The following is a 17,578-nucleotide window of genomic DNA, read 5'->3' as shown; positions in this document are numbered from 1 at the left end:
TGTATGTCGGCTGGGAGACCCCTGGCGAGCCGTCCGTGCGGCAGGTGTCCTTTTTCGGAACACCTGGCCCCTGGGGGCCTCGGCGGCGGCCGGATTCGGGCGCTGGGGGCAAGAGAAGCCTCCAGACGACCGTTGCCCCTGGACACCGGAAGTCGTCTCAAAATTTAATTCTTGTAATTAAAAATACAGGGTTTTTCATGAGAAATATTTGTATTAATCTTTACTATCTAATGTGATATTGCTGTTTTGACATGATTCAATAAATATTCTACAAATGTAAAAAAAAAAAAAAAAAGGTTTCCCCTGTCCAGTGGTGTCTGACTCTAGGGGGCAGTGCTCATCTCAGTTTCTTAGCCAAGGGAGTCAGTGTTGTCCCATGACAATTCCATGATCATGTGGCCAGCATGACTGTACACCAAGGAGCACAGATCACTATTATCTTCCCACCCAAGTGGTACCTATTTATCTACTCACGTTTGCATGCTTTCAAACTGCTAGGTAGGCAGAAGCTGGGGCAATAGCAGGAACTCACCCATCACATTGCACTTGGATCCTGAACCCAGGCTTTCAGCTTTCCAGCGGACAAGCTGTGTTTTTAATTATCATATCCCACCTCTAGGTAAAGGTAAAGGTTCCCCTCGCACATACGTGCTAGTCGTTGCCGACTCTAGGGGGTGGTGCTCATCTCCGTTTCAAAGCCAAAGAGCCAGCGCTGTCTGAAGACATCTCCGTGGTCATGTGGCCGGCATGACTCAACGCCAAAGGTGCACGGAACGCTGTTACTTTCCCACCAAAGGTGGTCCCTATTTTTTCTGCTTGTATTTTTACATGCTTTCGAAACTGCTAGATTGGCAAAAGCTGAGACAAATAACGGGAGCTCACCCTGTTACACGGCAGCACTAGGGATTCGAACCGCCGAGCTGCCAACCTTTTGATCAACAAGCTCAACATCCTAGCCCCTGAGCCACACCTCTACAGATGTATAAATTTTAATTTTTAAAACAGTATATGTTGATAAATATAAACTATACAAATAAAAGTTACTTGAGATTCCATACTTTTTAAAAGTGGAAATGGGTGAGCAAAATGTTTAAGAAACGTTCCTCTAGAGCTCACCTATTATTCAATATTTTTTCAGGAATCTTCTGCAGTAAGTACTGATATTGTTACATTTTATATTGCTATCCTGTGAGCATCAGAAATGTTCTCTAAATATGTCAAAAGAAAAAGCAGTAATGCTACGTAGATAACAAAATGCAGTCCTGTTTTGCTATAAAGGAAAGAAGGTGAATTCTCATATGACAATATAATGTGCATAAACCATGGCTTTTAAAACTCTTTTTCTCATTTCAATACTTGACCAGACATTATGCACTGTGTCACAGGGGTTTATACAGTAAAATTATATGTCACTTCTTATAAGACTGAAATAATGTGATATGAAACATAAGAGCAGGATGTGGCAAATCATAAATATATTCACATATTTCCTATGGAGAAGGAAATGCATTATTTCAATGGTTCCTTTTTCATAAACAATTAAAATGATAACATTTTTGTTCATAGTTTGTAAGTCAACACTGTTAATATTTAAGCATTTTTTTTGGAATGCAAATGAGTTTGCATCCAAGAAGGAATTAGAAAATAAAAGAACTGATAAGAGCCAATTAGAAATATATATTTATCACTTGATAATTTAGGATTGCACATATATACTGTTCAGTGTTTTCTGTCACTGATATCCAATCATTTTACATGGGATGTAATGCAATAGATAAATTAGATCAGATTGACCACAATCTCTTCTGCAACATTTAATTAAATGTTTCTTTATCTAAAACAACAATGCGACACCAAAGTTGTCCATGAAAACATAGCATGTTATTCTTCATATCATGAAGCCGTACAGGTAAATACAGGTAAATACAGGTAAATACAGGTAAATACAGCCATTGAATAAATCATGTACATATTTAACACTTCTCCTATTATACTATCTATATTTGTAGCATTATGACTTTTCAGTATTTTCCGCATTTATTACTTTGTTTATATCACTTTTGTCTTGTGCTATATATTCATGATATTATTTTAAATTCCTCCATCAAATTTTCACCATCATTTTGAGATCTCTGAAATACAGTATATTTTCCAGCATTCTCTCATTTCAGTTTTATCCCAAGGTACTCTTATTTTTAATTGCATTTACTCTGCTGGAGGCCTCTGATCTAGCCCTCTTTATTACTTCAAAGATTATTATTTTTTGTTTTCAACCAAATTTCTCTGCATTTTCTCTGCATTCATAACTGTCTTTCTGTCTGATTATATTCTTTGCAATTATTTTTCTCTCTCTACATCCATTATACAATATATTTCTCTCATCATATTTGCAACAATTGTTTGGGGTTTTTGGTATTTTTTTCCTTCTCCAGAGCCTTTCAGTGTATTTAGATTTTCTTTCAGATTAACTCCATACTGTCTGATGGCATTTTATAACATATTTATTTTTGTTCTTTTCAAGCAGATTCCACATCCTTTTATTTACATCCACTTTTCAATAATTTTACTTGGAAGATCAATCTGTCTTGTTATGTTCATATAGGACTTGTACTTTCTCTTCCTAGAGAATTCTACTTCCATTCTCTTTAATATCACTCTTTCATTTTAATTCCATGTCCATTTTTCCCAAAATCCATCCTTGATACCATCCCAAAATGGGACCTTCCCACCTTCCCAACATCTCATTGTTATAACCTATATTAATTCTCTCATTTTTTTTATTATAAGCAATCAAATCAATTGGGCTTTTGGATTTATATTAATTCCTTTGCTATAGGAATATATGAATAAAATTATAAACTCATCAACCCTGTGGATTTTTACTTTCATATATACTTGCACAGACAATTTAAATGACATCAGTTCATTATTTCTGATGTACATTTTTTATTTTCATTCCAAATCTATATCTAGGTCTTTATTTTCCTTTCATGGAGGAAACCATGGAGATGACCTTGGAAAAGTATCAGAAACTGTTAACAAAAAGAGTATATAAGTATGTTTTGAACCAAGGATGAAAGGAAAGAGTTAGAAAGAGTCTTTCTCTTTTCTGATTCTCTGGGATTTAAGAGGTTGGGGAAGAAAAATGCAGTAACACTTGTAAAATTCTGTTACCGTAGCCTTTGTCAATAACTATAGTTCTAATCTCTTTATGGAATCTATTTCTTGCTCTCAATTCCACATGACAAAATTAGATTACTTCCATTCAAATTTCTAACATTCTTCTCATTTATGTAAGTTTCACAGAATGAAAATACTTTAATTTTTATTTCTTTTCTTTTGTTATTTTATGCATGTTACTATTTAAATCTACTTACACTCCAAGCTGACATTTCCACGATGATTACCAGAAACTGACTTCTACTACCCACATAATTGTCATCAATTAACACATTCACATAATAAGCTAGTGAAAATGTAAACTAGGTTACTTCTTAGTTATTCCCTTGCTATAGGCAGAATTTCCTGCTAATAGTAAGAATAATAGTAATATGTTTTGATACACTTTGATCAATATATCACAACCAATGCCTACTTTTATGCAAGCATACTTGGATAAAGAGTCACTTTGTGTGAAATGCATAGCCATCTAAAGTTTACACATTTAAATACATGTCCATATTATTCTATGTTTTCTAATCTAGAATTATCTTCCAAGCCAAAATACCACTGGAGGTGGCTACTAGATTGGTGGCAAACTCCACCTCCTCTCCCTCCTTGCTCTCTGCTCTCCACCCATCCATCTTTTTGGTTATTGTATTGATGAAATTATTCTCATTATGTTTCTTTGTCTGTTTCTTTTCTTTTAGTTTATTGTTCTATTATTTTACTTCTGTTCACGTGTTCTCATTTTTCTTCCTTTTTATTGTAAGACACCTAGAGCAGGGTTCACCAACCTTTCAGACCACAGGGACCACTAAATTCATAATTTTAAATCCCGCGGACTACTAATACAATTTTTTTTAAAAAAAGATAAATAGTATTTAGTGCAATATAAGAAATGCAAATAATTTTTCTATGGACCACCAACATTTTCTCACGGACCACCAGTGGTCCATGGACCACCAGCTGGTGACCACTGACCTAGAGCAACCTCATGGCAGATAAGTAGCGAATAAAATTTAATAATAATAATACCAATAGTAATAGAGGCCTTGGGTACAATCCCAAAACAACTGGAGCACCACTTGAGCATCGTTGGCATTGACAAATTCGCCATCAGTCAATTGCAAAAGGTGGCTTTACTCAAAACTGTTTCCATCTTGCGATAATACCTGTAACACTCTCAAACATCTAGATCTGCCTACCTCAGGTCCTTAGAAAGGACTTGATAGGTAAACAAAAATGCCAAACCCAGTCTGAACACCTGGCTGACTGTGCAACGAACCATAATAATAATAATAATCTGCCTCCCACAATTAGGAGAGATAGGCAGTATACTGGCATACAATCAAAATTCAGATATTCAAAATATGCACTATACTGGCTCGCTGCATTTTGAAAATATTCTTCCTCATGGACAATTAGTTGCATAACATTGTCTCCTCAACCATATACATATGGACAAAACATGATCCTCTGAGATACATATGAAGAATGGTTGCAGGAACTGGTATGAAAAGAAGGACTAGGGGAGACTTGATAGCAGTGTTCCAATATCTCAGGGGCTACCTCAAAGAGGGAGTCAAGCTATTCTCCAAAGCACCTGAGGATTGGACAAGAAACAATGGGTGGAAACCAATGGTGAAATCCATTTTTTTTACTACAGGTTCTGTGGGTATGGCTTGGTGGGCATGGCAGGGGAAGGATATTGCAAAATCTCCATTCCCACTCCACTCTGGAGCCAACCAGAGGTGGTATTTGCCGGTTCTCCAAACTACTCAAAATTTCTGGTACTGGTTCTCCGAACTGCTCAAAATTTCTGCTACCAGTTCTCCAGAACCTGTCAGAACCTGCTGGATTTCACCCCTGCTGGAAACTAATCAAGGAGAGAAGCAACTTAGAACTAAGGAAAAATTTCCTGTGAATGCTCCAACACTGGAAGTTTTTAAGAAGATGTTGGATAACCATTTGTCTGAAGTGGTGTAGAGTTTCCCGCCTAACCAGGGGGTTAGATTAGAAGACCTCCAGCTCTGTTATTCTATTAAAGATACAACATACTGACTTTTTTTTCATTTTTTTGTACCAGAACTTTACCAATCAGAGCCAATTAAGTGGGTTGGAATAAAGCTCAATAGTTCTTTAATATAATATAGGAACAGGACAGGAGGACAGAAGCTTCTTCTTCTGCCGCTTCTAAATATCCTGGCCTGGGAGAGATCCTGTCAGTCAGTCATGCTATCTTCATTATATTGCTGTCTGACAGCATTCAGAATGAACTGTTTGCCTTTGGGTAGTGCAGGAGACTGGATTTTATCTGTCATGCATAAATGCTACTTATCTGCCCTGAACCCCGGGGATAGTGCAAGCAGTAAATCAATAAATATGTAAATGAATATAATTGGATAGGGAAAGGGAAATAATACTCCTACAGAGAGGAAATCAACAGGATGAGCTGACGTCTTAACACCAAAATCTGAGCTAATGTAAGAGCTTAGGACTAGATTAAGTTGAAAAATGGAGAAAGGCATTTTTAAATTCCTTGGCACCTACAAAAAAAAATTGACTGGCATTTTTGTGCAATCAGAAAATCTGCGTCTTTGCCCACTCTGATTAATTCTTCATATTCGGAGCACAGCCCCTTGACAACTCTGGAGAACATGGTTTAACTTGCCATCCCATTTAAGCTACCACCACACTGTAGCAATTACAAAAAGGCTGCATTAGAAAGCCACTATATTTTTTACTATAATATTCTCCATCATGAAGAATTCTCATATGCATCATCTTAATGTGTTTGTTGTTTGATAGCCTGTCAAAGGAGAAAACATTAGAAAAGGATTGCGCAGTACAACAGAATGCGTCTTAATTCTTTGGAGGAAAAATGACATTAAAATCTTTTCTCTCTCATAAAGGTCAAGATCCTAAAAGTAAAATAATAAATTAAATGTTCACATCCTTTCTGATACACATTTTCCTGCTATGCTAGTTTTTCTACTTTAAAAAATGCTAAACAAAAAAACTGGAAATACATCTTTCAGCTTAAGCATTTATGCTACGTGAATGCCTTTGGCTCTAATACTAACAAAAATCTAAACACAAGACTTTTATATAATATGCAATATCCTAAGCCACCAGTTACGTATAAATAATCATGATTTCTTAAGCATAAAAACTTAAGAACAGGCTCTATTTAAAGACTGCTACTGGAATGGTAGATTGAAGTCAAAAGATTCCTAAACGAAATCAAGGCAAAGACAAATTTGAAAGTGGAGACTTCTAAATTGTTATTTAGTCTTCTTGCAGCTTCCTCCATCCCCCAAATCCAGTTCTTAAACTTACTTAACGTCATCTTTAAGTGCCATGCATGTGCCATTTAATAATTCCACTTTTAAGGACACCTACCATTTATTTTCCTTTCCACAATGGCCAGACTTCATGTAAGTTTTATAAACTACACCCATACAATTTTGGGACCTATAAACAAATTCCCTATCTTCCTCCTCATTCTTTGTAATCTCACTTGTTGCATGAAAGTGATGGGGGGTTTTTTCCTACCATGTGGCTCTAAGAGAGTTTCTGTATGGGGTGTGGTCCCCATAAATGTTCTGGTGAGATTCGTTCAGAGATTTTCTGTACATTTCCAATCGTACAGACTCTTCCCTATTTCTAGAAGTGTTAATTGGTTAAGACTACATTTAAAGGTCATTTTTTTTTATATCCACAAGTTGTCTATCCTAAATAAATAAATTCCTTTGCTTCCATTGACAAATCTACAGATCCACACACCACCCATCACATATGACCTCTTTTCCTCTAAACTATGCTCCTCCAGCTACTATTCAATACTGGCCAAACTTCAGCAATTAAAAGCAATGCTTACTTTCACCTTCCCATGTCAAGGCCATAGTAGAGTTATTGCTTAAACTCATTACAAACACTTCAATTACATCTTGAGGAACTGCTTTCCCAAGGCACTTAATTAATAACTTACCTCCTCCTATCTGTATGCTGAGGAATTTCAACCTAATACACTCCCAGGAATTAAAATAATATATATTTGGGGAGATAAAATACTTTAAATGTTCAATAACAAAGTACATAAATGTGAGAATTTTCCTACTGTATATGTATTTTTAAACAAAGGTAGCTAAACTCGAAATCAAATGAAATACTTGCCTAAAAAGATGTAAGTTAAGCAAGGTCTAGTTAATACAAACTGCAGCTCATTTGAGAAAATTAATTGTCTTTCACAAAACTTCTAATCAACCTGGATATGGCTGTGTAAGACCCTCCATTTAGGAATTTCTGAACCTGCAGTCAGTTTTTTAAAAATAATAAAAAGTAAGGAACAGTCCAGATTTTCTTATGTGCTCAGATTCCAGTTTCCAGAATCCATTGGCACTTTGATGGATGGAGAAGCTATTACGGAGGAAATTTAAGAAATTCACATTTCCTTCTCCATACCTTTTGGTCCAAAATAAATAAGGGAAGATGTCACACTGCCCTAGTATGAAAAGAATGTGGTTTTATTCTTTCAGAAATAGATTACTGTGCACTTTCATATCCTCTTAATTAACTAAGTAAAGACTTCATTAATTTTACAGAATTAAAGATGCCAGATATAGGAGTGGCATGGAGCTTTCGCTTCACAATCAGGAGATTGTGAGTTTGATCCTAGGTAGCGGTAGCAGTATTTCTCTGTCAGGGCACAAGGAGAAAATATCTGCAGTGCGCTCTGCATAAACATCAGGAAGAGCATCTTCCAGTCAACACTCAGGATGTCGTGTCCCACTCCTCCGCTGACAGCCGGGTCAGGGAAATCCGAATCAGGCTTGCCTCTGCAGCTCTGCCCAAAGTCCTAGCAAAGTCCTCAGAGCAGGCAGGAGACCAGTAAGTGACTTCAGCAAGATAAGTTCGACTTTTGCCTGACTCAGAGACTGCCAGAAAGCAGATCCTTTATATAGGCCATGGGGTGTGGCTCCATGACTCAGCACTCATTAAGGCCTGCCCCTCCCTTCCTTCTGTTGCCTCCGCCTATCCAATCTTCTGATGCGAGGGTCACTCCACTCAGCTGTTGGTAATAAACCCTCCTCAGGCTCACATGCTGTGGAGGAGGGGGAGGGGTCTAGCTGCTCCGTTTGCCTGGGCATGGAGTCAGGGCTGGGGCCGGGAGGTGCTCCTTCTTCTGCAGTTTGTCTGGGCATGGAGCCAGGACTGGGGCTGGGAGGCATACATTCCTCCGTGTTCGGGAGCAGATAAGAAGGCCCCGGCTGCTCTGAGGGCGGGCAAGACACAACACAGCTCCATTCAGTCGCCCTGACCCTACCCCGATGCAAGGGATTACAGGATTGTTAAAAGAAAAAAAAAGATGCTAGACATATCCCCTAAATGTATATGAGCATTTCAATCACTAAACTGACCCATCCACCAATTTAGGTCTGAATTAATTATTGAAATTTACAAACCATTTCTTAGCTTGACTAATTTATTTTTTATTAAAATGCCTTCATTTACTCAAACCTTATTCTGGACAGAAACACAGCATGCTTATTCATTTCTCCTCAAGAGTGTGTAAAAGAGTGTATGAATATGCATTTTACATAATCCACATGCAAAAGCAATTAATCTCTAAATATTTTATTTTCTAGGTATTGCGAAAATGAAGGGCATGGTAATAGTTTGTAGGCGGGCTCAAATAAATATTACACACATGCAATACTCTTTTATCATCATTTCAAATAATTTATTGAAGTTAGGTAAAGGTAAAGGTAAAGGCTCCCCTTGCACATACGTGCTAGTCATTGCCGACTCTAGGGGGCGGTGCTCATCTCCGTTTCAAAGTCGAAGAGCCAGCACTGTCCGAAGACGTTTCCGTGATCATGTGGCCGGCATGATTCAATGCCAAAGGTGCACAGAATGCTGTTACCTTCCCACCAAAGGTGGCCCCTATTTTTTCTGCTTGCATTTTTACATGCTTTCGAAACTGCTAGATTGGCAGAAGCTGGGACAAGTAATGGGAGCTCACCCCGTTACACGGCAGCACTAGGGATTTGAACCGCCGAGCTGCCGACCTTTCGATCGACAAGCTCAACGTCCTAGCCCCTGAGCCACCGCATCCCTTCTTATTGAAATTAGCAAATACTTTTTTAGTCTATAGACCGTAATATTATTACTCTGTTGCCTCTACGTCTCTGTTAGACATTAGTGAAATTAAAATTGTAATTTATTTTTCATTCCAGTTCACAGACCTCTTGAAAATTATTTGCAGACTTCTGCTCTAAAGGAAAGGGATCAGTGCAAAAATTGTAGTCACATCCAGGAAGACGTATAGGATTGAAACACACACACTCCAAAATCCCTGTAAAATCTGGGAGCAATGAGGTATTTGGCCAAGTATTATAAAGCAAGTATAACATGAGAAGGCTTTAACATTGCAACTTATCAGCTCTCTGATTAATTTTGCTTTAATTAAGGCCTTACAGACACCCTATACATAATGAAATTGTCTACAGAACAGAAATATTCCTCACAGATCTTTAATATAAAGGTATTTGAATCTGTGAATAATCAAGGAAAAGGATTATTTTTAAAGCCTGGCAGCCTTCTGGTTTCCCAAGAAAACCACATGACTATAGTGAATACTATTTTCCTGATCTTTATCTGAACAAATAATAAATCAAGACATGTGTCACAGAAGAAATAATGAAAATTATTCTCTCAATAGTTTTGCAAAACAAATTACTTCCTTTGCTTTTTATTTCTTCCTTTTTATTTCAGACTTTGTAGCAACAGCTCAGAAATATTTCTGGAGAACAGTGTTTAATGAATCAATCAATCAATCAAATCTCCATTATGTTAATACTTGTATATCTCAGATTTGTCACATCAAAGAGCATCTAAGAGAAAGGCTTATTGGGTAATTAAATTAAATGTATCACAAGCAAACTATGTTTTTTATCAAGAGAACAGAATTTACTTCTAAGACTTTGCTAAGACTTTATTTCACAGCTATCCGTTCAGAGATTAAAGAATTTAATCTTACTAGCTTTCTGGATGTGTAATGTATTGTTTCAGTCAAGAAAATGATTAGGCCTTGACCTCATTTTTCCTATGGAAAAGAAGGTTTGCAATGATGCATTGATGTAACTAGATAGTAACTATAATAAGAAAGAGTTATGAAAGTACAATTTTCCATTCATACCATCCAGCACAAACTATATCAAAGTTGTTTTCAACTGATTGTTAAATAATTGTATTTTTATCCCACTTTAGGAAACAATGGCTTCGCAAGTTGTAGAGTTTAATATAGTCTTAGACCATGAAAAAGTATGCTTATATACATACTATTCTCCACAAATCTTAAAAAGAATTACAAGATGAAGAAGAAAAGGAGGCATTAGATAAAATGTTGAAGTTACCAAAGAAATGCAGTTTTATTAGACAGTATTTTCTGCCTTATCCTTATAGCAGCAAGGCAACATTTGGCTGCATTACAGGTTGTAGTGATCTTATGATCTACTAGGAAGTAGGAGATGTACTGGTGTTGACCTCTTCCTTGGAGTTCTTTGCAAGTTTCCAAGTTTGGAGTTCTTTGCAAGTTTGTGTAACAAATGTTGTTCCAAGCTAATCAATAAAACTTAGTTTAGCAGGATATTAAAATATTTTAGAAAACAAACATGGTGACCACATTAACATGTAAGTGCTAGCGTGCCTGGATCAACCTGGATTGAAATAGAGAAGAACTAATTTCAATTGGTGACATGATTATCATAGGACTGCTACTCAAAACTGACTCTAGGAGGTTAAAACATAAACAGCAAGTTTTCTCTGGTTAACAGATGGTTATCAGCCCAGAATGTCTGGACCTCATAAGCTTTAAGAGTACCTGGACAGAGAATTGTTCATGTTCGTGATGCTTAAATCAAATCACAGGATCAATTTCCCAAATACTGAAATTGTAGGAGATTCTGCACCACTATTTTCATCCAATTCTTCAAAAACAATTTGAAGCTGACTTGTCTTTTTCTATGTTGTGAACTTCAAAAGAATGAGCTCTGCACCAATCAATTTTTCTACTTATCCAGTAGGAAAGTGCAAAGAATGATATTCAATTAATGCCCTGTTTACCCCATCTATATCTTATGGATTTATCTATTTATTTCCCACTCAAAAAAAATTTTTTTTCCTACTATTCAACCATGTCTAATTCTTGGAGACTTCCTGGACAAGCATGTGTAGCTTTCTTGGCAAGTTTTTTTTTCAGAAGTGGTTTGCCACTGCCTCCTGAGAGAAAATAGCTGGCCCAAGTTACCCAATAGCTTTGTGCCAAAATCAGAACTAGAACTCACACTGAACAGCTTTAATTTAATAATTCAGTGTTTGGTATATCAGAAATCAAATATTCCCGCATGCTATGTACAAATATTTCTCAGAGAGTGTCTGAAGATTTCTTAGGATCAACGTATCAGTCAACAAAAAAGTAGTGGGTATAGTATCAGAGATGCAATAAGCATCCCCTTCTGCTGGAAAATAAGGACATTTTATTATCCTTAAGCATCTTCCTCAATTTGGCATTAGCAAATAAAAATGTGGATGCTAAAATAAAGATTCTAATTATACCGGACAAGGCCACGCCCTTCAGAAGTCTTAATACAAATGTTCATAGAGATAGGTGGGAAAATGAATCCCAATCTCAGAATTTGGAGTTTGATATCAGCTTTTCCAATTAACAACTATTATTAAAAACCCTTTAATAAAATATATTAGTGAGAAAAGGTGCTACTTAAAGTAATGGAAAAATAATGTTTTCAGGAGACCGTTTGGAAGAATTTGGAAAAAGTTCAACTTTTCCACTTGCCTTGCATCTCAAATATTCCCAATTTGGAAAGAATGTGACCAGAGTTCCTTTTCCTTTTAAGGGAAGGGGAAATCAAAAAGAAAAATAGAAAAGTCATAATTGTATGAAAAGAAAATAGGACATCTTTAATTTAAGCATTCTGAAAATTAGTGACTGTGAGATTTCAAAAAATAAAGAAGGCAGTGTATGATTGCAATGAGCTTGTATATGTAAAAGGTATTTCCATTTAAGGTTGTACTAACCAGCTTTAGTTTCTGAGCAAAGATATACCTCAGGAAGTCAAAATTGGGCTATAAATTACTACGTAATTTGTAAAATGATCCTTAGTGATCTAACAAATTGGGCTATAAATTGCTCTAGGCTTATATGTCTCCATTTCCTTGATGCTAGTTATGAAGAAGAGTGCCCCATCATCAGTGTGGAGGAGACATCCATTGACTGACACTACAAATCTGACATTAAGTTTTGAATCCAAAACATAGAAGACAAGCCCATTAAGCTATTAAGCCACCAGATTCCTTGGTCCTATTCAGTTATGATAATCAACAACTATAAATCAACTCTACTGAAGGATGGTTATGAGTGCTGTTGCTTGTGGCTGATGCCCAACCCAACAGTTACCTAAATACAGCTTATGTGCAGGAAAGCAGACAACTAGCAGGCTTTAAAAGCATTAACGTTATCATCAAAACAGCAGCAGTTGCTAAGTAAGTTACTCAAAGCATCCATTGTTCATTCTCTCTAATGTATACAATGCATTGGCTGGGTCATTTGAGCTGCGTGAGGTAAAAAAGCTCCTAGTGGAAATAATCAAATTCTCATTGTCTCCTTTTAGAACACACAATAAAGTGCTAGGGTTTTTTTGGGGGGGGGAGGGGGGGGGAACACTTGTGCAATCAAAAACAACATTTTTTCCATTATATCACAAGCAAAATTGGGAGATACCAGCAGTGGTTACGAGACCTGCACAAAAAAACAGAAAGATAAAGAAACTCTGAGCATGAATCTTCTATCTGGCATAACCATTGATAAGCAAATAGAAGTCAGTTTTTTAAATTTTTCAGTGCTCTGTTTTTTTTTTTTACAGAAAATGTTCCCTCTCATATTGCTAATAATGCAAATCTTATGTAAACTAAGATAATTAACATATGGACATGTGCATTAAAATACTTAAACTAAAATTAGCCTATGTAAATTACAATATGCAATCTCGCATAGGGAATGTTTCCAGAAAGTTTTCCAGTTCAAAATAGATGAACTGGGGCTGTAAGATTGTTATTCAATATGAAAATTCAGTTTGAATGTGATTCAGCTGAATCTCCAAATTGATTTAGTTGCTACTGCTTTTTCTCAATTGATTCAGAAATTTTGTGCACAGGAGGAAAAAAAATATTTGAACACATGGTGTTCACTAGATCCATGGTATTCAAGCTGTGTCCCCCAGAACTCTAGAGACTCAATGTGACAGTTTCTGTTTACATTATTACAACATTAAGTATAACATTTTGTTCAAATAAAATAAATTACATAAAGCTTATTTATTTTCTAGGTTCTATCATATCGCAAGATCTAAAATGGACAGCTAACATCAAAAACATCATCAAAAAAGGACAACAAAGAATGTTCTTTCTGCGCCAACTCAGAAAGCTCAAACTGCCCAAGGAGCTGCTGATTCAGTTCTACAGAGGAATTATTGAGTCTGTCATTTGCACCTCTATAACTGTCTGGTTCGGTTCTACAACCCAACAAGAAAGACACAGACTTCAAAGGATAATTAGAACTGCAGAAAAAATAATTGCTACCAACCTGCCTTCCATTGAGGACCTGTATACTGCACGAATCAAGAAGATTAGTAACGGGAGCCGCTCGCGGCTCCCATGTAACATCACTGCTGCGTAGTCTGCACTGGCTTCCTGTGGTCTTTCGGGTGCGCTTCAAGATTTTGGTTACCACCTTCAAAGCGCTCCATGGCTTAGGACCCGGGTACTTACGAGACCGCCTGCTGTTACCTTATGCCTCCCACCGACCCGTACGCTCTCACAGAGAAGGTCTCCTCAGGGTGCCGTCCGCCAAACAGTGTCGGCTGGCGGCCCCCAGGAGTAGGGCCTTCTCTGTTGGAGCATCGACGCTCTGGAATGAACTTCCCCCTGGCCTACGTCAAGTGCCTGATCTTCGGACCTTCCGTCGTGAGCTAAAAACATATTTATTTATTCAAGCGGGACTGGCATAATGGTTTTTATAGTTATAATCTTAAATTGGGGTTTTTATTGGGTTTTTAAAATTTTTTATAATTTTAAATTTAAACTTTTAATTATCAGCCTTTTGAAATTTGCTAGGTTTTAATTGTTGGTTTTAATTGTATATGTATTGTGTTTTATCTTTGGCTGTACACCGCCCTGAGTCCTTCGGGAGAAGGGCGGTATAAAAATTTAATAAATAAAATAAATAAATAAATAAATAAATAAGAGGGCCATGAAAATATTTACAGATCCCTCACATCCAGGACATAAACTGTTTCAACTCCTACCCTCAAAACGATGCTATAGAGCACTGCACACCAGAACAACTAGACACAAGAACAGTTTTTTCCCGAAGGCCATCACTCTGCTAAACAAATAATTCCCTCAACACTGTCAAACTATTTACTAAATCTGCACTACTATTAATCTTCTCATAGTTCCCATCACCAATCTCTTTCCACTTATGACTGTATGACTGTAACTTCATTGCTGGCAATCCTTATGATTTATATTGATATATTGACCATCAATTGTGTTGTAAATGTTGTACCTTGATGAATGTATCTTTTCTTTTATGTACACTGAGAGCATATGCACCAAGACAAATTCCTTGTGTGTCCAATCACACTTAGCCAATAAAAATTCTATTCTATTCTATTCTATTCTAAAGGGTTCCACACCAATTTTTCACGTTGAGAAGGGTTCCTTGGGTATCTCAATTTTGAAGACCTGTGTACTACAATTGGTACTGAAGTTGCACTGACAGTTGGGATCAGGATTGCCATCATTAAGTGACATGGTCAAAAAATGTGACATCATGTGATTGTATCACTTAGCGACAGAAATCCAGGCAATCCTGCTTGTCATCATAACCCCAAAACATGCAGGTTGTTAAGCAGGACTCAACTAACATGAAACAACAGGAACAGCAATGAAAAATTAAATTAAATTAACGGGTACAAGGCCAATGGGACCAATGGTATATTATACCACTGCTGATTGTTAACACAGATAATTCATTAACTAAACGTTGTTAGCCAGGTTTTGTTTTGTTTTTTGTTTTTCATATTCGGTGGCTCACAATTCTGGAAAATGATTTGCAACAGAATGAAAGAAATTTCTAAAGGTTAATTCTTTTTCCAGCCTGTTATTTTCCTATTAATGATTATTAAATCTCAGATTTCCCCAAGGTATAACAAACTGGCTTTGCATATCATTATACCAGCTTGGATATTCTGTGTTTCCCATTAAGGAATTAAATTATAGGAATATGCCTCAATTAAAAAAATAATCTTGGGTTTGAAAAATAAACCTAATAAAAAATTCAATTCAACATGAAGCTATGAAAATTCACTTAAGTGATGTGAGACAGTTTTGATGGCATAAACTACCTGTAAAATCAAATTCTTTGGATGAAATAGGGGGGAAAAGATGAAATTAAATGGAATGGAATGTATAATATTATAAAAATAAGCAAGCAAAAGAAAACATATGCTGGTCATTTCCCAAAACAAGCATTATGTCTCTGCTATTAGTTTATATGGTGAAGAAACAGAATATTTACGTGAAAAGTGGAAATAGAAATGCTTCAATTAATGTGATCCCAAATTAAGATTAATTCTTCAGTTTCGGAGAAACAGACTGGCATTTATCAAAAAATAAATTTAAAAGTTGCCTTTTAATGCATCTACTTCTAATGAGATATTGAACGCTTAAAAGGTATGTATAGAATTGCTTACATTTTTTTCTGACAAATAAATATTTATTATTTTAGTTTCTTTGCAGTGTTAAACATCTACAGACATTATACAGGTAACATAGGCCAGTGTAAAATTTTCTATATACAACATAGCAGATTAAAGAAGTGGCGATAAACCTCCCTGAGCTACACAGCTCAGTATTTACCTGAAGTCATTCCACTGAGTCTGAGTCATTTATTTATTTGATGCTTAATTAAGATCTTCATAAACCATAGAAATGGCATGCAGAATTGGGGGAGGGGTATTACTTTCAAGTTAGGAAAATTACAAAAACAGATACTGTGCAAAACATCACAGCTTCAATAGGCAGCTCTCAACTGTTTATATTTCTTTGAAAGGATTCTGTGGTACACATACGCTTGTGCTATTATGTTAAGTGGAGGAAGAGGAATCAAATTCTTGAAGTCAAATTTAATAAACCAGGAAATCTGATCCAAATACCACATAATAAATTAGTTAGAAGCCACTAGGAAAAGAGCCAACATCCCCATCTCCCTTAGTAATACATTTTAGTTTACCAAGGCAATGATAGCAAAATCAGCTACAATTATGTTAAATATTTATTGCTAAATCCATTAATATTTTCCCTAAAGCACTATGGTACTGTATAATTTTCATAGGGAAGTGAAGCACAATGAAAATATAGCTTAGAGCGCCCTCTACCTTTCACTGTGGAAATTTTTTGGCCCTATACATTTCATTTTTAATCATGTTTAGAAATTTTGCACATTCCAGAAACTGCTTCAAATCTTAAATCCCTGGTAGATTACTGATCACTGTATGCCAGTCAATCTGTACAATTATTTCTGAATATATTACGGTTACTCACAGGGCCATTTCAAACTGCTCGAGCCATTTCTTCTTCAAATCTTTGGTTTTGCAGTACAGTTCTAAGCCGTTTTGTCCTTGTGTGTGTATGAGGTAGAAGCCGTAAGACCACTGTTTAAACAGGAAGACAATTCAGGAATTAACTTTTAAGAACAGAGAGGCAACCAAGATGGAAAATGCCTGGAGGACAAACATTTCTAATTTCACAAAGTTCCAGGGAAATGTAATAATAATTGTAACAACATTCCAGAACAACTTTTGAGCTTCCTGGAATCTTAATACATTTTTTAATCCCATTGGAAATATTAAACAGACAAACCAAAGCTGTAGAATGCACCACTGCACCACTCTGAATGCTTTAGTGCTTCCCCATATTAAAAGGTTCTTGGGAGAGGGAGGGAGAATAGCAAAGAATCAAGACAAAAAAAAATTTTTTCTTAATTCCCAGTTTCCTACACAGAGGCTGGAGATAAATAAATCCAGAAAAAGGGCTTATAGAAATTTTAAATAGTTCGTGTAATTAGGAATCTTAGTATTTTAGAGCAGAAGGCCTATTCTATATTTTTACCTTTTTATTCTCCTTGTCAGTGGTAGGGTTATTGCTTATTTTGTATTCCTGAAGATCAATTATATCCTTCATTTCATAATTATCACCTCTCCGTTTACATACTATTACAGCCAAGTCAAATAAAAAGATATGCCTGGGGGAGAAATGAAAGTATAAGAAGTTG

At 36.3% G+C, this 17,578-nt stretch overlaps 1 protein-coding gene across 1 annotated transcript in view; it reads right to left on the bottom strand.

Annotated features, from left to right (window-relative positions):
* Positions 1 to 17,578, bottom strand: part of VAV3 (vav guanine nucleotide exchange factor 3) — a 230,998-nt gene that overhangs the window by 98,861 nt on the left and 114,559 nt on the right. The window contains exons 14-15 of the mRNA XM_058179240.1: positions 17,416 to 17,548; positions 16,849 to 16,958 (exon numbers count right to left, since the gene is read on the bottom strand). Coding sequence (XP_058035223.1) covers positions 16,849 to 16,958; positions 17,416 to 17,548 — 243 coding nt within the window. The remainder of the gene's footprint in view (positions 1 to 16,848; positions 16,959 to 17,415; positions 17,549 to 17,578) is intronic.

Source organism: Ahaetulla prasina, chromosome 3 (genome assembly GCF_028640845.1).
Source record: "Ahaetulla prasina isolate Xishuangbanna chromosome 3, ASM2864084v1, whole genome shotgun sequence".
Classification (NCBI taxonomy): domain Eukaryota; kingdom Metazoa; phylum Chordata; class Lepidosauria; order Squamata; family Colubridae; genus Ahaetulla; species Ahaetulla prasina.
Note: the sequence above shows the minus strand (reverse complement) of the source record. Positions and strands in the feature narration are given on the sequence as shown.